Raw genomic sequence first — 24,434 nt, forward strand, 5'->3', positions numbered from 1 at the left:
TCATTAGTTATTTGGAGCCCTTCGGGGCTCCGGATGGCTGGCGTGCCGATGGTGTGAAAGAACACGTCGGAGGGCAAGGGCTCGCCCCTGGCGGCAGCCTTGGCCAGCGCATCGGCCTCCTCGTTCTTGGCCCTATCCACATGCTGCAAGGTGAATCCCTTGAACTGTCTCTCGAGACTTCGGATGGCCGCGAGGTATTGCATGAGCGCGGGGTCTTTTGCTGCATAGTCCTTCTCGACCTGGCCGGCAACTATCTTGGAGTCTGTTTTGATGATACATGTGGTGACTCCGAGGGCCCTTAGCTTGCGGAGGCCCAGGATAACCGCTTCATACTCTGCTATATTGTTTGTGCATCTGTCGGATTCCAGAGCGAAGCTGAGGCGTGCTGCATATCTGTGTTTGACTCCGGCTGGTGAGGTGACGACTGCAGCGACGCCTGCCCCCGCATGGCACCATGCGCCGTCGCAATGGATGGTCCAAACCTTCTCTGTGGACGGGTCCGGCTGTATTATTGGCCCAGTCGAGTCGACGACGAAGTCTGCCAGGACTTGTGACTTGATGGCTGTCCTGGGCTCGAAGCTGATGTGGTAGCCGGAGAGTTCGGCTGCCCACTTGGCAATCCTCACCGATGCCTCCGGGTTTCTGAATAGTTCGTCGAGCCCCCTGTCTGAGGTGACTCGGACCTTGAATGCTTCAAAGTAATGGCGCAGTTTGCGCGAAGACATGACAACTGCGTAGGCGATCTTCTCCAGCTCTGTCATGTTGCATTTGGACGGTGTCAGGACCTCGGAGACATAGTAAACAGGGCACTGTCTGACCGCACCCTTAACTGTCTGCTCCTGCACTAGTGCCGCGCTGACCGCGTGCGGCGAAGCCGCGACATAGAGCAATAGGGGGAGCGAGGAGTCGGGGCTCGTGAGGATGGCCAGCTCCGACAGGTACTGTTTTAGTGAGGCGAAGGCCGCTGCTTGCTCCGGTCCCCAGGCGAAGTCTTTTGCACCGCGGAGTGTTTTGAGGAAGGGGAGACTTCGCTCGGCGGACCTGGAGATGAATCTGTTGAGAGCGGCCAATCTGCCTGTCAGACGCTGGACGTCCCTGGCGGACTGCGGAGGCGACATGTCGACGATGGCCTGGATCTTGGTTGGGTTGGCCTCGATGCCGCGGTGTGACACCAGGTAGCCCAATATCTTGCCCTGGCGAACACCGAAGACGCACTTTTCCGGGTTTAGGCGGAGTCGTGCATCTCGCATGTTCGCGAATGTCTCGGCGAGGTCGGCGAGATGGTCTTCCTTATTCTTGCTGGCGACGACGATGTCGTCCACATATGTAAATATGTTTCTGCCAACCTGCCCTTCGAGTACTATTTTGGTGAGTCTGGAGAAGGTGGACCCGGCATTTTTGAGTCCCTCCGGCATTCTGATGAAGCAATAAGTGCCGAAGGGTGTTATAAAGCTGGTGCTAGCCTTGTCTTCCTCCTTCATGTATATCTGGTGATAGCCGGAGAAGCAGTCGAGGAGTGACATGACCTCGCATCCGGCCGCGCTATCGACTATTTTGTCGATCCGCGGCAACGGGAAATTGTCCTTTGGGCAGGCCTTATTGAGACTGGTGAAGTCTATGCACATTCGCCATTTCCCGCTTTTTTTCTGCACCATTACGACATTGGAGAGCCACGTGGGGTAAGCCACTGGCTCGATGAATTTAGCTTCTAGGAGGCGGTGCACCTCCACCTTGGCGGCCTCTGTCTTTTCGTCGGACATTTTGCGAAGCCTTTGCTTTTTTGGTCGCACCGAAGGGTCAATTCCCAAGCTGTGCTCAATTATGGATCGGCTGACTCCGACCAGGTCGAGGGCGGACCAGGCGAAGACATCTTTATTCTTGGCCAGGCAGCAGAGAAGCTTCTCTTCTTCATGTGAGGTAAGGTCTTCGCTGACAGTGACTGTCTGCTTGGGCATGGCCTGATCGAGGGGGACAGTCTTGGTCCCGTCTTGGCTCTGCAACTGTGCCTTGTCATGCAACTTATCGGTTGGGCTGGCGGGCGCAGGGACCTCGCGTTGGGTCGTGAGACAGTGCACGTTCCTCTGACCGGGCACGAAGTCCCGCTCTATGTTGCGCGCCGTCTGCTGGTTGCCGTAGATCGTAATAGCGCCTAGCGGACCTGGTATCTTCATACATAGGTACATCCCGTGGATGGCAGCTTCGAACTTATTGATGGAGCCCCGACCCATGATGGCGTTGTATGGATATACCATGTCGACAATGTCGAAGGTTACTTGCTCACTTCGGGCATTGGGTGCTACACCAAAGGAGAGGGGCAACTCTATTTTGCCAACGGGAAAGGTGCCCTTGCCGCCGAAGCCATACAACGGGTTGTCCGAAGGCTTGAGCAGGCTGTGGCTTATGTCCATGCGGTCGAAGGCGTGGAGGAAGATGATGTCCGCCTGACTGCCGTTGTCGACTAGGACTTTGTGTAAGTCCCAGCCTGCCACGCTGCAATTGATGACCATGGCGTCGATGTGGGGGGCGCTGCGCAGGTCGACGTCTCGTGCGTCGAAGGTTAGCGGTATGTGGGACCACTTTGTCTGCACGACCGGGCCAGTGACGGCGACATGGTTGATGCTGCGGTAGTGGTCCCGCTTCTGCCGCTTGGTGTCGAAGTCAGTGCTTGACCCCCCTGTTATCATGTGAATGACTCCGCGATATGGTTGATCGGCGAAGTCTTCCTGCTTTGGGGCATGGGGGATGTTTTGATGTTGCTGGTGTGGAGGTGGGGGTGGAGGAGGTACGATTTGTACTTCCTGATGGTGTTGGTAAGCGTGGTGCGGTGGATGCGGAGCGGGGGCATGGATATATGGTGGAGGGGGTTGCTGGTAGTTGTGCGCGACGATTCTGGGGTTGTCGGCTGGCTGCGCCCGTGCCATTCTGTCTCTGGTGGCCTTCGTTTCGGGGCAGTCTTTGGTTTGGTGGGTGCAGTCTTCGCCGTGAAAAAGGCAGTAGAATCGGCGCGGCGGCTGTGCGCGCCCTCGGCCCCTGCCACGAGTTCCATTTTCGCGGCCTTGGGGGGGATATTCCTGGCGGCGAGGGGGTCAGCAGCGGGATGCTGGTTGGCGATGTTGTGCACTTGCTGCTGACTGCGGCCGTCTCGACCGGAGTCTGGCTGCGGAGTCCTCGTCCATGTGCGGCTGGACTGCGGGGCATCTTTGGGCTTCCGCTGTGACTCAACCTTGCGCTGGTGGAGCTCTTCGGATTTGGCATATTTTTCAAAGAGCTGATATAGCTCCTGGAGGTTTTTGGGTGGATCTCTGATACAATGACTGTAGAGGACGCCGGCACGAAGGCCACTGATGGCGTAGTGGATAGCGATCTGATCATCGACGGAGGGCAGCTGTGATTTGAGTGTTAAGAATTTGCGGTAATACTCCCGCAGAGTTTCCTTTTCCAGCTGCTTGCAAAGCGAGAGCTCGGCCAAGGCGTCGGTGTCTGGGCGGTACCCTTGGAAGTTGAGCAGGAACTTGTCCCTGAGACTTCTCCATGAATCAATGGACAGCGGAGGCAATCTGGTGAACCAGGTGAGTGCTGGGCCCTCTAGGGCGATGATGAAAGACTTCGCCATTGTGGCGTCGTCCCTCCGGCGGATGCAACGGCGACCTGATAACTCATTATGTATTGCGACGGGTCGGTGCTGCCGTTGTACTTGGGATAGGTCCCTGCTCGGAAGTTAGCTGGCCAAGGCGTCACTTGCAGGTGTGGCGCCAGGGGACTTCGCTCGTCGAGGTAGTTGATCCCTTGGAATGACGTGCCGTGCTGGAAGGTGTAGTCATGCTGGGGGAAACGCGGGTTCTCCGGCTGCGCTCGGTGTTGCAGAGGTGGGCCATGCTGTAGGCCGAGGTGGCCTTCGCGCGTGTCTTCCGGTTGCGCGCGCTGCTGGAGGGGCGGCTCTTGCTGTAGACCGAGGTGGCCTTCGCGCTGCATCAGCGCGATCTCGCGCTCGAGGTCTTGGGCCTTCTGCTCCTCGTCGCGTATCATTTGCCGCACCTTGGCTAGTGCGGACACACGCTGGCGCTTGGCCTCCAGTATCTCTTTCTGCCTCTGGAGATTGTGGTTCTTGAGGCGCAGGGCGCGCAGCTGTAGCTGTTCTTCTGTTGAGACGCCGAGGACCTCGCCGTCCTCGGTGAGATCCGCGCCTTCCAGTGGGGCGAAGCCTGGGGGCGGCTGCGATTGTCCTTCGGGCCCGCAGGTGCGGAAGGTGTCGTCTTCGCAGGTGCGGGGAACATTGTCTTCAGTGGGCTCTTGGTGGGTGGATTGGGTGAGGACGAGGGCCTTGCCCTTTCTTGCGGCAAGCAGTGCTGCCTTCGCAGCCTCGTCAGCCTTCGGGTTAGCTCTCTTGGGTGCCATCGCGGGTGGTTTTGTCGTAGCACGAACGGTGGGCGCCAAATGTTGGAACTTGCTATCAGTCGCAAGAAAGCCAACAGGGGTGAACAGTGTAGACAGTAGGGTTACGCGTGAGATGGCAAATAGCTCTATTCTCCTGGCCTCTCACGGGCACTGTGCGGGGGTATTTATAGGTACCTGAACGCCCAGCGCCCTGTGTTAAGGACGCATGTGCCCTCAGCTACCTAGGTTATCCCCAGAATATTCCCATAAAGCAGGGTTACAGACTGTAATTACAGGGATGCCTTTACAAATTAGGCCCGTAACACGCGGCGGCCACGCAGGGCCTGCTACAATGGGCCGGATCGCACGTGGGCCTCTGAGCTGGACGAGGCCGCACTGTGGGATGCCTTCGTCGCCGGTCTTCGTCTGGTGCCGATCAAGCGAAGGGTGTCCCTGCCTGCTTTGTCTATCAGAGCAGCGGCTAAGCGGCGGAGACTTCGAGCGAAGGGTGGCGTTTCTGCCTTCGCTCCAACACTAACCATGTTTACAAACTCTCTAAGGCGCTTTATGGGCTCAAGCAAGCCCCAAGAGCATGGTATGAATGCCTAAGAGATTTCCTTATCACTAATGGCTTCAAAGTCGGAAAGGTCGATCCTACTTTATTTACTAAAACTCTTGACAATGATTTGTTTGTATGCCAAATTTATGTTGATGATATTATATTTGGGTCTACTAACGAATCTACATGTGAGGAATTTAGTAGGATCATGACACAAAAATTCGAGATGTCTATGATGGGGGAGTTGAAGTACTTCTTGGGATTTCAAGTGAAGCAACTCCAAGAGGGCACCTTCATTAGCCAAACGAAGTATATTCAAGACATTCTAAACAAGTTTGGGATGAAGGATGCCAAGCCCATCAAGACACCCATGGGAACCAATGAGCATCTCGACCTCGACACGGGAGGTAAATCCGTAGATCAAAAGGTATACCGGTCGATGATAGGTTCTTTACTCTATTTATGTGCATCTCGACCAGATATTATGCTTTCCGTATGCATGTGTGCAAGATTCCAAGCCGACCCTAAGGAAGCTCACCTTACGGCCGTAAAACGAATCTTGAGATATTTAGTTCATACTCCTAAGTTTGGGCTTTGGTACCCTCGGGGATCCACATTTGATTTGATTGGTTAGTCGGATGTCGATTGGGCAGGGTGTAAAATTAATAGAAAGAGCACATCGGGGACTTGCCAGTTCTTGGGAAGGTCTCTGGTGTCTTGGGCTTCAAAGAAGCAAAATTCCGTAGCTCTTTTTACCGCCGAAGCCGAGTATATTGCCGCAGGACATTGTTGCGCGCAATTGCTTTGGATGAGGCAAACCCTTAGGGACTATGGTTACAAATTAACCAAAGTTCCTCTTCTATGTGATAATGAGAGTGCAATCCGCATGGCGGATAATCCCGTTGAGCATAGCCGCACTAAACACATAGCCATATGATATCATTTCTTAAGGGATCACCAACAAAAGCGAGATATCGAGATTGCATATATTAACACTAAGGAACAATTAGCCGATATCTTTACCTTTGACTATTTGCAAAAGAACTTTGAAAAGAATTTACAAAAGAATTTGCAAAAACAAAACATGTGGTGCAAGCGTGGTCCAAAATGTTAAATATAAAGAAACAATCCATGCATATCTTATGAAAATTAATATTGGCTCAATTCTAAGTAACCTTTGCACTTACAATTATGCAAACTAGTTCAATTATGCACTTCTATATTTGCTTTGGTTTGTGTTGGCATCAATCACCAAAAAGGGGGAGATTGAAAGGGAATTAGGCTTACACCTTTTCCTAATTGATTTTGGTGGTTGAATTGCCCAACACAAATAATTGGACTAACTAGTTTGCTCCAGTCTATAAGTTTTACAGGTGCCAAAGGTTCACAATAAGTCAATAAAAAGACCAAGAAAGGGTTCAAACAAAGAGAGCAAAAGACAACCCAAAGGCACCCTGGTCTGGCGCACCGGACTGTCTGGTGCACCAGGGCACTCAACGCTGAACTTGCTACCTTCGGGAAATTCCAAGGGCGCTCCGCTATAATTCACCGGACTGTCCGGTGAGTCACCGGATAGTGTCCGGTGTGCTAGCAGAGCAACGACTTCTTCCGCGCCAACGGTCACCTGCAACGGCATTTAATGCGCGCCAGAGCGCGCAGAAGTCAGGCACGCGCGAGAAGGCGCACCGGACAGTCTACAGGACCTATCCGGTGCACCACCGGACAGCCCAGAGGCCCCACAAGTCAGAGCTCCAACGGTCGAACCCCAACGGTCTGCTGACGTGGCTGGCGCACCGGAAAGTGTCCGGTGGCGCACCGGACTGTCCGGTGCGCCATGCGACAGCACACTTCCAACGACCAATTTTGGTGGTTGGGGCTATAAATACCCCAACCACCCCACATTCAATGGTATCCAAGTTTCTACACTTCTACACCTTACAAGAGCTATAACATTCAATACAAGACACACCAAAGAGATCAAATCCTCTCCCAACTCCACACAAAGCTTTAGTGATTATAGAGAGAGATTTGTTGTGTTCATTTGAGCTCTTGCGCTTGGATTGCTTCTTTTCTTTCTCATTCTTCTTGTGATCAAACTCAATTGTAACCGAGGCAAGAGACACCAATTGTGTGGTGGTCCTTGCGGGAACTTTGTGTTCCGTTTGATTGAGAAGAGAAGCTCACTCGGTCTAGGTGACCGTTTGAGAGAGGGAAAGGGTTGAAAGAGACCCGGTCTTTGTGACCACCTCAACGGGGAGTAGGTTTGCAAGAACCGAATCTCGGTAAAACAAATCATCGTGTCTCGCTCTTTATTCGTTCATGATTTGTTGTGCGCCCTCTCTCTCGGACTCGTCTATATTTCTAACGCTAACCCGGCTTGTAGTTGTGCCTAAGTTTGTAAATTTCAGATTCGCCCTATTCACCCCCTCTAGGCGACTTTCAGGAGGTTGCCGCCTCCTAGACGGCTCGGGTGTTGTCTCCGTCGAGCTCTCCAAGAAGATTGTGGAGAAGCCGCGGTGTTGATTGTGAGGGGTTCGCGCCTACCTCGCCGGAGCGGCAAAGGTGACATTAGTGGAATCGAGGTATTGAGTGATTTCTTGTCCACTTGGCTCAAAGATCAAGCAATGTCTTGATAGAGGAGCAAGTGAGAGCTTGAAGTCCACCTCAACGTGGATTAGGGGTGATCGACAAATCACCGATACCACGGGATAAAATCCGGTGTCTTTATTTTCTTGCATTACTTATTGCCGTGCAAGTGATTAGTATTTTGCATATTGTTCATCAAGTATTCAATCACCTTAGTTGATTCTCATAGATTGTTTACTTGTTATCACTAGAGAATTTATACCTCTTGTTATATTGATTAAATTTCCCTAGTGTTTTTGATTTTAGTCAAAACCGTCTATTCACCCCCTCTAGCCGGTGTCCTAGATCCTACACTAGGGGGCGATGACTTAGTGTCGAAGCCTAAAGAGGACAAAGTTGTTGTCTTTCAAAGTTTCCTAAAAGCTAGTCTTAGATTTCCTTTGCACAAGGTGGTAGTTGCTGCTTTGAAGATATTTAATATATATCTTCATTAGCTTACTCCAAATGCCATAGTGCGGCTAGGAGTTTTTATTTGGGCCGTGCGGAGCCAAGGCGTTAAGCCTGATACCGAAGCTATTTGTGAGGTGAAAGGGAAATAGGGTTTAACCTTTTCCTATAAATAATGTTGGTGGTTGAATGCCCAACACAAATAATTGGACTAACTAGTTTGCTCTAGATTATATATTCCACAAGTGCATAAAGGTTCAACACAAACCAATAAAAGATCAAAGTTAAGGTTCAAAAGCAAAGGAGCAAAAGAACTGAAGGGTGCCCTGGTCTGGCGCACCGGACTGTTCGGTGTGCCACCGAACAGTGTCCGGTGCACCAGGACCGTACAACTCTAAACTCGTCACCTTCGGGTTTCTGAGGACGCGCTCCGCTATAACTCACCAGACTGTCCGGTGTGCCACCGGACTGTCCGGTGCACCAAGCGGAGCAACGGCTACCAGCGCAACGGTCGACTGCAACGGACACCTGCGAACGCTACAGTGCACAGACAGTGTGCGCAGAAGTCAGAGCAGCCATCAAAGGCGCACCGGACAGTGAACAGTACCTGTCCAGTGCGACACCGGACGGTCCGGTGCCACCAGAAGACAAAGCTCCAACGGTCGTCTGCGCCCGAACCCTAACGGTTGGGTGACGTGGCTCATCGACAGCAGCCACCCTAACGGTTGCTTTGGTGGTTGAGGGCTATAAATACCCCCAACCACCTCCACTCCAACCATCCAAGCATTCAACACATTGCATTCAATACAAGAGTAATAGACTCCACTCTAAAGACACAATTCAAGTGATCGATCCACTCAAAGTTCTCGATCCAACTCTAGCACATTAGAACTTGTGAAAGGATCATTTGTGTTTCTTTGTTGCTCTTGTTTGCTTGGCTTGGCTTTCTTTTCTTTCTCACTTCTTACTCTCAAATGCTTTGTAAGCGAGGCAAGATACACCAATTGTGTGGTGATCCTTGCGGGGTCTAAGTGACCCGTGAGATTAAGGAAGAAGCCTCACTCGGTCTAAGTGACCGTTTGAGAGAGGGAAAGGGTTGAAAGAGACCTGGTCTTTGTGACCACCTCAACGGGGACTAGGTTCTTTAGAACCGAACCTCGGTAAAATAAATCACCGTGTTCATCCGCTTTACTTCTTGGTTGATTTGTTTTCCCCTCTCTCCCGGACTTAATATTTGTTCTAACGCTAACTCCGGCTTGTAGTGTGTTTAAAGTTGTAAATTTCAGTTTCCGCCTATCCACCCCCCTCTAGGCGACTTTCAATTGGTATCAGAGCCCGATACTTCATTTAGAGTCTAACCACTCGAAGTGATGTCGGGAGGATCCGCCAAGAGGGAGATGGAAACCGGCGAGAAGGCCACAAGCCACGGGAAGGCTCCCTTTCTCTGTATTGCCCAAATAAATTGCAATAAAATTGTTTTAGCAGTCGAGCCTTGTCCTCATGAGCAGTGGCCACCGTCCCCTCACTCTCCAAGGAGCAGATGAAATTTTTCCTTCTTCTAGCATTCGCTTTGATGTGGAAATTTTTTGTGTTAGCATCTCCTACTTGTAGCCAAAGCAAACGTGATCTCTAGCGAATTCTAACTTATCTGATATAGAACACTCATTGATAAAATAGTTTCAACTATTTACTAGAAGGGCACACAACCCTTTTTTCAATGCCAAATAGACGACCTATGTATACAAAAAGAGATCTTTTTTTTGGATTTTGGATTTGAAGAAAAAAATAAAAGGATTCCATTTATTTAGTTTGTTTTTTAATGAATTTGAAATTATTAACTAACAGAACAAACAAAAATAAAGAAACAATTTTGCTGACCATGATAGATTTTTATCTAGTTGGAAGAGTCCTCTTATTATTCACTATAAGTTTGGGTATATAGAAATACAAACAGAAAAGAGGTGACAGAGGATAGGCTCATTACAAAAAAAAAGATATGGGAATAACCATAATACATAACAAAAAAGGAAAAAAGAAAGGAGCGGGAGAGCCAAATAAATCAAAAGATTAGGTAAACTCTGTCCATATGTGATGGTAGTAATTTGGTCGTTTTCCTATATAATATATTGATACGTAGATCTTCTGCGTATTTGAGAAAAAGACAGAAATATCACTTATGGAGTGTTCTGCCAGGGAACCAGCTCTTGAACAAATACAATATTATCCAGTGATTATATGATTCTGGAGTACTCCTGAAGAAACAAAATGGAAAAGAAAAGGCCAGATGGCCGATAGCAAATATTGGACAAAAGTAGCTTCGTTTTCGTACAGCTAGCTACAACCTACAAGGCGACGGCAAAAAAGAAAAGAAAAGATATGGACTGATTGAGTGTTCCATTAGTGTGACTTGTGTATATTTGGAAACAGCCCATGAATATGCTCCGGTATGAAATCGTGCCTCGTCAGGATTCCAACAATTGGAGGTCTCTGCAGTGGAACGATAAAGAGATTAGCTATCATAAAAATATATGTGAAGGTCATATTGCAACTTTATATCATGTTAAAGAATAGCCAGCACTGCAATATTTGATCTCTAGAGCAAGATTCGGAGAATGAGAGCTCACCCCTGGGGTCTTTGGCACAACGAGCATGTGCCTGAGTCCCAGTGCCCGGAAAAGGACGGCAGCCTTCGCAAGTGACATGGTCTCTACCACCGTGTACGGTGATGTATTTGTAATTGGATGGAGATCGACATACAAGTCCATTTCCTCATCAGTGAAATCCAGGTCCTCAATCTTCAGGCCTTTCCCTGAGCCTGGCTTGGCAAAATCGAAGGCACCAAATCTTTCCAGCACGAAGCTACCGCTGGTTTTCATCTTCTCTTTCATGAAGCCCTTACCTTTCAGCAGGACCAGCAGATGGGATCTGAGCACAAGCCCAACAAGTTCTGGAGCCTCTGATAGAGGTGGCTCATCGACCACTGGAAATCCGTTGTGGCCTGTGATCCTCAACGCCTGAACGATATTCCCCACTCTCTCGACGCCTGAAAAGGAGATCAGTGGCCCAGACACAACATCGCTAGCAACCAAGTGCGTCATGTATGGTTCGGCATGAGCTTCCAGGAATGGCAAGCCTTTCATCACCACAATCTGATCATAAACCCCTTTGTTAAAGCTGTCGGCTATGGTCTTTGATATCAGAAGAACGAGCATGACTAACGGGAGCATAAGGAGGTCATTGGTGAGCTCCAGAAGTATCACGCAGACTGACACAGTCATCCTCATTGTTCCACCGAGGAAAGATGCCGCGCCAAGAAGTGCGAATAGTCCAGGATCAAGGTCTGAAATTGGACCAAGAAGGGTCCCCACTATGCGCCCGTACGTAGCCCCAGCAAGTATAACAGGGATGAAGAGACCAGATGGAACAGCAATACCGTATGTCACAAGGCCAAGGCAGTAAATCGCAGTGAAGAACACGAAAAGAGTGGACATGTGGAACTCATTCTCGGTGCCACTGCTGAATAGATTGCGGATGGCGTCATCATTTGTGTTGAAGAACAACGACGCAAGACCATTGTAATAGCCCGGCGGGCACTGAAAGTTCTTAAAATTCCCAGAGCGGCCAATGGTAGGGCATTCCTCCACAGCATCAGCAGGGCACGGAGTGCATGGGGCGAGCCAAGGTAGCCCATAGGAGCATGCTGATGTGATGATTGATATTGTGACGGTGAGAAGGATCTTGTATGGAGCACCTCTCCTGCAGGCAGACAGCCAAAGACAACAATGTAATATGAGATTGCACCTTGAAGGAAAATTTTATAGAGTAACTAAATACACATGATTGGTACATACTCGTTGATAAAACTATAAGCTCGGAGAATCCTATCCAAGAGAAAGTTGAACAGGCCCCCGAAGACCCCACCAATTATTCCAAGGACAATAATTGCAATGATATCCTGGGTACTGTAACTCGGTACGGTTGAGCTAAGATCAAACATAATCAACCCTCCCTGACCAAAAAGACCACATTTTCCGCTACGACAGAACTGGATCAGACCCCTCAGTACAACAGCAACAACAGCAGTTGTAAAGAATGTTCTCCACAGGAGAGCACTTCGCCACCTGAAACATGAAGTAGAGACCCATTCAGTCAAATGGAAAGAAAATGCAGCAAAAAAAAAAATGTCAGCATCACCCATCTGATGCAGTTGCAAATAGATAAATTCTCCTATCAGCATACTGAAGCAATCAAACTATGGTTCTTATCCAAAAGACCTATCACTTGATTGATATTTGGAAGTCATGATATGCCTACTACAATTGTGATGCAGGTCTGCATTTTCAGGTTGGTAACAAGGTTATTACAAATCCAAAGGCACCGCATATGGCAAGATGGCAGCACCTTTTAAATATGAATTAACAATCGCGACAAAGGGAAATAGTTCCTACCATGATGCTGCTTCTTCAAGAGCAAAGAGCACACCACCAACAGGCGCACGGAATGCTGCTGCAACTCCAGCAGCAGAGCCACAAGTAATCAAATCCCGCCTATCTCTATCATTCTTAAAGTATCTGAGCCAGTTACATGTCAGATGGTACTTGCGTGACCCCCCTTGACCAAGTAAGTTGGCAATGCATGCTCCTGTATGTACCATGGGACCTTCCTTTCCAAGGACAAATCCAGCTGAAACTCCAAGTATTGAACCAAATATCTGCACAACAAGAGAAGAAAGTTTTCAGAAATAGATTGCTGAACTCGAACAGGCAGTTAGAAAAACCAGGCGTCCTGATATCGTAATGTTTTTTTTAAACGAAGTGGCAGGAGCTCTGCCTTTCAATTAAGAGAGGGAAAAAAGTTAGAGTACATAGGACCGGCAACACTCAGGCTATAGGATCGGGCACCCAAGAAGGAACACGACAGGCAACCCTAGTACAAGCCAAGACGGCTGGACGCACTTTTATAGAGCAAAACACACTCTCTCACTCTCCCTGCGATCTGGAGCGGTGACAGCGAGCAATGCTTAAAGATTCTTCGATTGTGCTCCTTCCAAAGGTTCTGTTAGAATAGGAACCCATACCCTAAACAGGGGTTGGGAGTGATATTAATAGAGTGAGTAACTGGGCCAGGCCCATTACACAGGGGGTATAACGGTCATTACAAGGGGAATAACACAAACCCTAGACGGGTAGTCTAACACCCCCCCGCAGTCACAACTCTATCCTGTACAGATGTTGAGACTGGAACGAAAGTCTAAGAATACACTCGACGGTAGTCCCTTGGTGAAGATGTCGGCGAACTGCAGCGTGGTGGGGACGCTGAGAACCCGAACGTCACCGGCAGCGACACGCTCGCGGACGAAGTGCAGGTCGATCTCCACATGCTTTGTGCGCTGATGCTGCACGGGGTTGGTGGAGAGGTAGACCGCGCTGACGTTGTCGCAGTAGACGAGGGTGGCGCGCTGGAGGGGACTGTGGAGCTCGTGGAGGAGCTGGCGCAGCCAGGAGGCCTCTGCCACGCCGTTGGCCACGGCACGGTACTCGGCCTCAGCGCTGGAGCGAGAGACGACGGGCTGACGCTTGGCGGCCCAAGAGACGAGGTTGGCGCCCAGGAACACGGCGTAACCGGAGGTGGACCGGCGCGTGTCGGGACAGCCAGCCCAGTCAGCGTCGGTGTAGACCACGAGCTCTGACGTTGGTGATGGTCGGAGAAGTAGGCCGTAGTCGAGGGAGCCGCGGAGGTAGCGCAGAATCCGCTTGAGCGCAGTGAGGTGGGGCTCCCGCGGAGTGTGCATATGCAGGCACACCTGCTGGACGGCGTATGCGATGTCGGGCCTGGAGAAGGTGAGGTACTGGAGCGCGCCGGTCAGGCTCCGGTAGGACGTCGCGTCGGCGACCGGAGGCCCATCGTCCTCAGAGAGCTTGGCCTGAGTGTCGACAGGCGTGGAGCAGGGCTTGCAGTCAGACATGCCAGCCCGCTCCAGGATGTCGATGGCGTACTGGCGCTGGTGGAGGAAAAGGCCCTGGGGCCGGCGCTCGGCGGTGATGCCGAGGAAGTGGTGTAGGGGCCCCAGGTCCTTCATCGCGAACTCCCGCTGAAGGGCGACGATCGTGCGGTGTAGAAGATCGGCGGTGGATGCCGTGAGCACAATGTCGTCGACGTAGAGCAGGAGGTAGACGGTGTCGTCGCCGCGCCGGTAGATGAACAGGGACGTGTCCGACTTGGCCTCGACGAAGCCGATGGAGGCCAGGTAGGAGGCGAAGCGACTGTACCATGCCCGTGGCGCCTGCTTGAGGCCGTACAGGGACCGGTTCAGCCGGCAGACCAGATCCGGACGGTCAGCGTCGACGAAGCCGGTGGGCTGGCTGCAGTAGACAGTCTCCGTCAGAGTGCCATGCATGAAGGCATTCTTGACATCGAGCTGATGGATCGCCCAGTCGCGGGAGAGGGCGAGGGAGAGGACGGCGCGAACAGTGGCGAACTTGACGACGGGGCTGAAGGTCTCGTCGTAGTCCACTCCGGGGCGCTGGGTGAAACCCCGAAGGACCCAACGGGCCTTGTAGCGGTCGAGGGAGCCATCCGAGGTCAGCTTGTGGCGAAATAGCCACTTGCCGGTGACCACGTTGGTGCCTGGTGGACACGGCACCAGGTCCCAGGTGTGGTTGGCCAAGAGGGCCGCGTACTCCTCCTCCATAGCACGACGCCAATGTGGGTCGGCGAGGGCAGTGCGAACGGAGGAGGGCACCGGGGAAGCGCCGGGGGGAGTGCTGGACGTATCAGCAGCCAGGATCAGCCGGTCGACGGGGCGGAGAACGCCAGCAGCGCGCCGAGTCACCATCGGGTGAACGTGCCCGGGGTCGCGATGGATGGCGACCGGGTGGTATACGGCCGGCTCGGAGTGAGCCACCGGAACGTCGGGAGCGGCTGGTGGGGCCGGCTCACGGCGGTGATAGACGACGGCGGGGTCGGCGAATCGGGCCGCGCTCGTCGACGGGCCCGAGTCGGGGGGCGCCGAGGTAGTGGCGTGGCCGCGGCGATGGTAGACGAGGGCGGGGTTGGCGAACCGAGCCGGAGTCGACGGGGCCGCGCGTGGCGCAGGCGGGGTCGACGGGGCCGCGCGGGGCGCAGGCGGGGTCGACGAGGCCGCGCGTGGCGCAGGCGGGGTCGACGGGGCCGCGCGTGGCGCAGGCAGGACCGACGGGGCCGCGCGTGGCGCAGGCAGGACCGACGGGGCCGCGCGTGGTGCAGGCGGGGTCGACGGGGCTGCGCGAGGCACAGGCGGGGTCGACGGGGCCGCGCGTGGCGCAGGCAGGAGCGACGGGGCCGCGCGTGGCGCAGGCAGGACCGACGGGACCGCGCGAGGAGCGGGTAACGGCGCAAGACGGGGAGCCGAAGGTGGGGGAGGAATTGGGTCGGACTCGAGGAGGGAGTCAAGATCGGTGGGTGGGGTGGAGCCAGCAAGGGGAAACACATCTTCGTCAAAGATGACATGACGAGAGATGATGATGCGGTGGGAGGTGAGGTCCAGACACCGGTACCCCTTGTGGTCAGGGGAGTAGCCAAGGAAGAGGCAGCGAGTGGAGCGAGGAGAAAGCTTGTTAGGGGCGGTAGCGGAAGTGTTAGGGTAGCAGGCACAGCCGAACACGCGCAGGTGGTCGTAGGAAGGGGTTGTGCCGTACAGGGCAAAGTGAGGAGTAGGGTGGCTCACCGCCTTCGAGGGAAGACGGTTGAGGAGATGCGTGGCAGTATGAAGGGCCTCTGCCCAGTAGGTGGAAGGGAGAGAAGCCTGAAAGAGAAGGCAGCGGATCATGTTGGTGGTGGTGCGAATCATGCGCTCGGCCCGGCCGTTCTGAGCAGAGGTGTAGGGACACGAGAGACGCAACTGGACGCCGTGAGTGAGGAAGAAAGAGCGGGAGGCGTTGTTGTCGAACTCGCGGCCATTGTCGCACTGCAAGGTACGGACCGGGCGCCGGAACTGGGTGGATACCCAGGCGAAAAAGTGAGTGAGGGTGGGAAACGTGTCGGACTTCAGCCGAAGGGGGAAAGTCCAAAGGAAATGGGAGTAGTCATCCAGAATGACCAGGTAGTATTTGTAGCCGGAGAGGCTAAGGACAGGAGATGTCCAGAGATCACAGTGGATAAGATCAAAGGCCTGAGCAGCCCTGGACGTGGAAGTAGAAAAAGGAAGACGGGAGTGACGGCCGAGCTGACAGGCATGACAGAGACGCTCAGAAGAGCCCCGAGTATATGATATGTCGGAGTGGCCGGAAAGCTGGGACATGACGTCAGGTCCAGGGTGCCCGAGGCGACGGTGCCAAATGGCGGAGGAGGTGGTGGTAGTAGCAAGAGCATGGGATGTGGTGGTAGTAGCAAGTACAGGAGATGAGGCTACTCTGGTGTGGGGAGTGGAGGGCAAGTGTAGAGAATAGAGGGGGCCGGAGCTGTCACAGCGAGCGAGCACAGCATGTGTGGGAAGATGGCGTATGGTGAGGCCCCAGGGGTCGAACTCCATAGAGCATTGGTTGTCACTAGTGAAGCGACGAACCGAGAGGAGGGGATGAGTAAGCCCGGGAGCAACAAGGACGTCGTTAAGGCAGAATGGTCCTGGAAGAGCCGATGTACCTACTGAGGTGACCGGGAGGGTGGAACCGTTGCCGACGACGATGGAGGTAGGATGTGAGGGGTGGGGTGGATGGGAGTGGAGTAACGAAGTAGTGGTGGGGGTAGTGTGGAAGGAGGCCCCGGAGTCAACCACCCAATCAGTGGTAGTTCGGGGAGGTGGAAGTGGCGAAGGTACGGTGTGAGCGGAGAGGGCCAAAGAAGGTGTCCCGACGGAGGCACGAGGAAGGGAGGGAGATGACACGGGCTCAACCGCTAGGGAGGCGATCGCAGCACGTGGGAAGACAAGCGGTCCAGGCACGTGACGGCCCGCCTGAGGGTGGACCTCGACGCAGTCCCGAAGAATAGGGTTCCAGACTGGGTCGAAGGACACGAACATGCCCCGGATGAGCTGGCCGTCGTAGAGGAGGACACGCACAGTCACGAGAGCAGCGGGCGAGGTAAAGCTCATGGCGACCGGTGCAGGCCGACGCAGGGAGGCGCGGACTGGACAACCGGGCGCGCAACAGCAGGGGCGGCAGATTGCTCGGCGTCGGGCGTCCAAGGCACGGGACAGCAGGGGCGCGGCGAGACAGGAACAGCAGGAAGGAGAAGGCTGTCGAGCAGCGGGGACGCCAACAGGAGGCGGCGGCCGGGCCTAGGGGAGATGGTCGTCGACGGCTGGCTGCGCAGGGGCGCAGGGTAGGCAGCCGGCGGCGCGCAGGCGACCGGACCGACGCAGGGGAGCGATGGAGGGTTGTTGGTCGGTGCGCAGGCGGCCGGACAGGCGACGGCGGCGAGCAGGCGTCCGGATCGGCGACGGAGGCTGCTGCTGCAAGACAGCGCTGGTGGAGGCCGACGAGGCTGCAGACTGGAGCGCAGGAGGCGGCACTGTGGTGGACGGGCGGTGGAAGCCGGAGGTGAAGCCGCCGCCGACCACCGTGTAGTGAAACCGAGCCGCAGGCGAGGGGCCGATGGCGCGGGCCCGCGGCGGATCCGTGGGAGGCAGCACTGCAGGGCGCACGTGCAGGGTGCTCGCGGATCCAGGGAGGGAGAGCCACGCAGCGGCGGTGGCGACCGCAGCGCTGACGGCGCCGATGCAGAAAAGCAGGAGCGCTCCCGCGAACGGCGCGCGGCGTCCGTAGAGCAGCGCGCGCAGCGCTCGACCGACGGCTCCGGCGGCGGGAGGAGCGCCGGGGAAGGGTGGAGGCCGACGGCCGAGGGAGGGAGGGAGAGGGCCGACGGCGCCAGGGAAGGGGAAGAACCCCTGGAGGAAGGCGGCGGCGGCTACAGGGGAGGGGAAAGCCCCCTGGCGGCTGTGGCTGCGTGGGAAGAGGAGAAGAGACTAAACCTAGCTGATACCATGTTAGAATAGGAACCCATACCCTAAACAGGGGTTGGGAGTGATATTAATAGAGTGAGTAACTGGGCCAGGCCCATTACACAGGGGGTATAACGGTCATTACAAGGGGAATAACACAAACCCTAGACGGGTAGTCTAACAGGTTCCACATAGTGTAGATGACCAGACCATTGAACTCCCTTTTGCGATTTTGCGGAAAGAGAGTCTCCGTCTTCTCCCACCACTCTCTAATGCTGGAGATGTTGCTCAAATCCACCTGTTGTTGCTGCAGGGAAAAGCTTTCCTAAGCAAGAACTGTGTTCCAGACCTCCTGTGCGAAGGGGCAGGTTAGGCATAAATGGAGTCCTGATTCTATAGGTCCATTGCATAGGGCGCAAGACGGTTGGTGTGGCCATCCACGGCGTGCTAGGTTGTCTGTCGTGAGGAGTTTATTTTGGATGAGAACATTTGTTCTCTGCTCTAGCCTGACAAGTGAGGCTGATCTTGTGGTTGATGTAGGAACCCAACAATTGGGCTCTGTAACAATTCAAGCTGCTTATAGATCATGATTCTGAATAACTACCGAACATAACACATAAGCTGTTCTAGTTGAAAATGTGTGCCTAAGCATGCAAGCATCATAAATGGATAAACTAGGCAAAGTAACAGTCTAACAGACTCCCTTCGGCAACACATATCCGAAGAAAGACTAATAATGACACACTTGTGAATTTGCAGCACGTTATTAAAAAGAAAAGAGAACGAAATCAAACATAATGAGCAAGCAGGACGGCTGTCCCCTAAACAACAATTTGGCTGTCAATGCATCTTCTTGATTTCCTAGTAAGCTGGTAAAACGTTTAGAGGTTTCTGCAATAATTGTCAATGACACTTCAGTACATGGCATGCAAATAATGGAAAAGATCTTAGTAATTAATCGATTAAGATAGCACAAAAGGTAATACCGCGAACAGAAGCTCAAAGATTAATAAATAAAATATGGTTTCACTGTAAAAAGGATGTACTGAGTATTCTATTCTGAGTTAGACTTACCTTCACAAACAGTGTGCTTGGAGCTAATATAGCATAAGCATCAACTCCATTAAGGTATGCTTTAACTTCAGGGATACCAGACCCAGCAGCAGCAGGTGCTATGTAAGCGCAGATCGCTGCAGCAGCAGCTGCCAAGACTAGATTGCAACCTCCATATGCCAGAAATGCTGTGAAGTACCTGCACTCGAAGCAATAAACCATTGACACTTCACATTATTCAACTGATGTTAGTCAGTAAAATCTTATGCAAGTTAGCCACCGTGTTTTATTGCTTAATCAATGACAAGTTATATTGAACAGCCGGAAGAAACAAACTAAATGGTCTGGTAAAGTAGCAAAAGCATCTCAGTGAAGCTTTACCTTTGCTTGAGCATCAGATCACTTGTAAGCAACAACTTGAACCCAGCAATGTTTTCAACTGCAAGGTTATTGAAGAAGCCAACAAGTCCAGTACACAGGCCAATAAGAAGAACTAATGACCATTTCAGAACAATATACTGGAATATCTGCTGCTTCTTTCTTGATCGCCAATCCTGCTTGAAAAGGTCATTTTCCACAATTCTGAAACATGTAAGTAAAATTTGATTGTAAGTCGGGAAATAACACAGCAAGCTTGCTAAATTGTGCATACTGTCTATTTCTAAGGAGTATACAGTCAGCAATTTACATCTGCCAGATATTAGCACCATTGAGTTTACACTAAATAATTTGAGGTCGGTATTTATCGGTTTGTTGGATGGTATCCTATTTTTGGCATGATACAACCCCGTTTAAGAACATATAACTGCATCAGTATTTATCCATACTACAAGATTTCATGGTGCTTCATGTGTGTTGTTCTATTTGTCCAAAGTCCAAACTCAAACGACATCAGATCAGTGCATGGTTCAGCTCCCAAATAATTATGGTTCCTTTCTTATTCGAGATTGGATACTTTACAGTAAGCGTTCAATTAAACTATGTGCATAATGTCAACAAAGGAAGATCCTAGCATACGACCATTAAACAAATCCATGGAATCTACTGATTGATATTCAGTAAGTACACGAATGATCAGAACATGATATTGTCGATGCAGTATTGCTGTATTAGCGTATGAACTATATCTACAAATTTCAATTTAGAAAAGGGGCACGAATGACAATAATCAAGCAGGATAACTTTTTCGCCTTCCAAACGCATTACATGATCCTAACTTTCTGGTAAACCATGCCAAACAATAATAAACAGGGGCAACGATCCTTCGTCACAATCACCACGGGAAAACAGTAAGGATCAAACATTTCCGCCAAATTAGTACACAAAGGTTCCGGGAAGTTGACAAAATCAACCAACGGAGCCACCAGTCACGGAGGGGGGAGACAGAGAGGAGGCGGTTTGTGTGGAGGGCGTACTCGTAGTCGAGGCTCTCGATGGGGCAGATGTTGGCGCCGACGATGGCAATCTGGGAGGTGGTGTTCATGGTGCGCCTTCGCAGCAGCGGCTCCCGGGGCCCGTCGTCGTCGTACCGCATCAGGGCCTCCGACGATGGGTCCTGCTCCTGCCACGCCCCCGCGCCGCGCCACGTGCCGTCCGTGCTCTCGATGTCGTAGTTTAAGCTGCCATGATTCCTCTCCGGCTGCGCCGGCGGCGAGTGGTTAGCGTCCATTATTGCCGTCCGCTTGGGTGGTGGCGTCGCTCACGCTGCCGCTGCCCCGTCCTGCGCTTCTGCCTGGACTTTGAGACAAAATGGAAATGAAATACTAAGTGCGCAGAAAAAGGAAATGTATAATTATCAATTGCGTGAGCACAGACTGCGTAGTAGTGAATCACTTAAAATTCAGCCAAAAAAGCCCTTTCTAGCACTAGTAATCTTTATAACTCATCATAATGCAAGTAACCTAGTACGAATAAAAAAAGAACTGCTAAATCGGCGTGAAAATCTTGTGGTGGACTACCATTCATTCAGACACGCCAGAAGGAGGAAACTGGGAGTCGGTCTCTGAGCTGGGAGATCGATTCAGCGACGCGACAATCAGAGCGCACTATGCAGGGTCGGCTCCGGTTCCGGCCTACCGTGTGCCGCCACTTGTCACGGCAGGCGAGCGACTGGCGTGGAACTTTGCTTCCTATGGTCGCAAAGCGGCGGGACACTTCATTCTATGGGCTAGGAGATGGGGTCGTCACTCGTGGGTCGTGAGCTTTCGCGTGCCTACATTTTTTTAAGGTGTCCATAAACAATATATAATAGATTATATGTAGTATATGAGTGTCTGGTTCTATTTTAAATTTAATTTAATAGACTACTCCCTTCGATGTACTATTAGTTATCGTTTAGAACGATAACACAATCTTTTAAATATAACTTTGACTAATATTTTTTTAAATACAAATAATCTTTTAATACATTGATACTTTAAATAAAATTACTTGTTAAGACAAATCGGTGTATATAAATATTATGTTTTAAAACTATATAATAAAATAATTATTTGTAGTCAAAATTTTATAAATTTGACTTAAACCTTATTTAAAACGATAACTAACAGGACATCGGAGGAGTACATGTTTTTATCAAACATACAAACAAAGAAATAACCATATTTGTTGAATCAATCACTGTTTTTTATATGCTTAACCATTTAAAAATTAGTAGTAATTAGTATGTATTTATATGTTTGTAAGGCAGGGTCGCTGCCAGCCCACACGGCGATACTCCCCCGGTTTGCCAGCTTTGTTTCTTGGTTCGGTTTCGATCACATTTTTCATATATAATAATGTCACATCTCTAGAACCAGAGGACGACTACTATACAATCTGACACAGATTATTGCAGACGCTGCAGCCTGCGGTGCCATCTCATCTACCAAACGAAAGAAGGATGGGGGAAAAAAGTTGCAACGCAAACTCCGCAACTACTCTCGGTCCTATCCGAGATGATCCCGACCACGTGTAAAAGCAGGGGATTCCCGCACCCGAGGGACAAATCCGCGACCACATGGCGCGGCGGCGGCCTCGCTCGCCAGTCGCCACTTTGCCGGTGCCATTTCTCTCACGTCTCATCGTCGTTCGCCTCATCCCACTTGCCTTCGATCCGGCGAATAAATTAGTCTGGTCTCTCAGACTAACTAGACTAGACTAATCGGTAATCAATCAGCTAATCTCATCCTCCTTACCACAAGTGGAGGAGAGGACAAGAGGAGAGAGCTGCCGCAGGTAATCCGAGACAAGACTAGTCTATGCTAGCTGACGGCAGCTCGCTTCCATTCTTCCATCTCCATGAGAGCTGCAGCGACGTGCGGAAGGCGCACGAGCTCCCCATTGTTTTTGTTTTAATTGTCTTTGTGTAAGCCAAGAGTTACATACACCAAAATGCTTCTCTAAGTAAAAGAGATATAAGGAGACTCTATTATATAATAGAGTATTTATAAATATAGTTTATTAATAAATATAGAAGTAAATGCATTTATATAATATTGGATCTATATAACAGACGATAAATTTGTGCAATAAAAAATGAGACGTCTGTTGCTATTTGAGTTACGAACCATATACGCCTCTTTATAAAAAGACTTATAAAGACGGCTCCACGATTTTTTTTGCAATTACCTCATTTAGACACCTTAAAAGCATCTACATTAAACATCACTGTACATGCCCCCAAGTCATCTGCTGCTCGCGCTTCGCTGTCAGATCACATGAACGCCATGAGGCAATGGGAAATCAGCACAACCAACCCAGTTGTTATCGCATTAACGTTGCATGACTATATAACTTCCTTGATGACCATGGTGCTCAACAGTGCCAACTGGAGGGCCAGTGCATGATTGCCACTACGCACGATGTAAGCACGTCGTCGCCGGCCTATTCGACTGCTTGCACACCTGCCAATTCTAAAATCGCGCGCGGAAAATGGAAGGGGACGGGTCGACATACCGCTCTCAGAATCCAGCTACTACATCACTTCAAATTCATTTGACGTCCCGTTTGATTTGATCTTTGGATTGAATTCCATTCTAATAAAAATAATTTAGACTTATATCATTTAAGTTAATTCAGTTTTATGTAAAATATATTTATATACTATTACTAGCAAAATGTCAGAGATATTTATATGCTACATTCTTACTCTAGATAAGTAGGTTAAAAGTCATTTTATAATTTGCAGAGTAGAAAATAACGATAGATAAAATTATTTCCATTCTGCACTCTATAAATTTGAAATAGTATTATATTCGAACATTGAAAAGTTGTGAAATGCTCAGTTACAAGTTAAATATGTTATTTTATTAAGTAAATTCTAGTTCCTCCAAAATGAATGGATCTAAACACTGACTTGCTTTTCTTTTTTCTCCAACGGTTAACTGTTCTACATCATAGTTTATTTATTTTTTAAATAAACCGGTTCGTTTAGTGATCCTGATGCTGCGAAACGGACCGACAAACAAAAATGCAAGCCGAAAGCTCAGCGGCCGCAAATTAAAGGACGAGTAGCGCGTACCTAGCAATCCCGGTTGGACGGGCGAACTGATCCGGCCGCCACAAGCATGGATCGTCGTCAGCTACCCGGGGAACTCTCCGCGATCGATCGATGTCCTCTTCTGAATGCGTCTTCCTGGTCGCTCGGCCGGCAGCTCGCCTCCGTCGAGCCCGTACGTCCGCCGCCTCGTGTTCCGCCTGGGGCTGGAGGACGACGAAGGCCGAGAGGCCTACACGGCGGGCACCAGGTCCAGGTGGGTGGGTGTGCGTGACCTTGGCCGCGGAGAAGCTTCCAATCCAAATAGAACGAGGGGAAACAAGGAAGCGGGAGGGGGAGAAAAGAAGAGAGGATGTGGGCGTGCGAGGGGTGGATGGAGGGCGGACGCCACGCTTGCTCGCTGGCTTTAAATGAGGTCGATGCGTCGGAGGGTGCACGCCACCCGGCCCGTGCACTCGGTCGATCGAGTTCGTCACGCCTCGTCGTGTGGGCTGGGTTATCGGCCTTCGCGGTTCGTCGCACACAGGCACACTACTCGCACCCGCTCGACTCGTCGCCGCGCGGATCCATTCCGGACTCGGACACGTGGGATGCTTTGGCTGGGCTCATTCGGCATGAGATTGAAATTTTATCCATATTTTATATTGCCTTTATTTGATTTTTGACGTCTACACTAAGCGTACTATGGTTATTTGACATTACCTCCGTTTTTAAATATTCATCGTTGGCTAATTTATTTTTAAACTAAAACGTGACAAATAAAAAATAACAGAGATAATATTAAACAAAAGGACTGGGGACTTGAGATAAGGAGGACCTATATTCCTATATACCCAGCATCTTCTTATCCCTTACACCTCCATGCCTCCATATATACGCTTTACCAGATAAACGGCAAGGTTGAATATTTTCTTCAAATTTGATTAAAATTGAACCATTTTGACGTGTAACACCATAGACTAGCTAGCGGATTGAATTTCTTTCTTCGTGGACGGAGGATACTTCCCGCGCATTGGCTGGGC

General features: G+C 51.0%; 1 protein-coding gene across 7 annotated transcripts; it reads right to left on the minus strand.

Annotated features, from left to right (window-relative positions):
- Positions 1-10,085: 10,085 nt before the first annotated feature.
- LOC100384199 (uncharacterized) lies at positions 10,086-23,922 on the minus strand. 7 transcript variants are annotated; one of them, XM_035963157.1, is made up of 9 exons: positions 23,437-23,872; positions 22,545-22,621; positions 20,351-20,667; positions 19,317-19,517; positions 18,957-19,134; positions 12,415-12,677; positions 11,818-12,087; positions 10,591-11,722; positions 10,086-10,453 (listed from the first exon to the last, which is right to left on the minus strand). In XM_035963157.1, the coding sequence occupies exons 3-9, from the start codon at positions 20,602-20,604 to the stop codon at positions 10,364-10,366; spliced, it is 2,388 nt and encodes a 795-aa protein (XP_035819050.1). In that variant the 5' UTR covers positions 20,605-20,667; positions 22,545-22,621; positions 23,437-23,872; the 3' UTR covers positions 10,086-10,363. The 7 variants fall into 7 exon arrangements, with proteins under 7 accessions (XP_035819050.1, XP_023156924.1, XP_035819051.1 ...); XM_023301156.2 differs by having other exon boundaries at positions 20,351-20,672; XM_035963158.1 differs by lacking the exon at positions 22,545-22,621 and adding an exon at positions 22,872-22,951.
- Between the last annotated feature and the right edge of the window lie 512 nt (positions 23,923-24,434).

Source organism: Zea mays, chromosome 10 (genome assembly GCF_902167145.1).
Source record: "Zea mays cultivar B73 chromosome 10, Zm-B73-REFERENCE-NAM-5.0, whole genome shotgun sequence".
In the NCBI taxonomy this organism is placed as follows: domain Eukaryota; kingdom Viridiplantae; phylum Streptophyta; class Magnoliopsida; order Poales; family Poaceae; genus Zea; species Zea mays.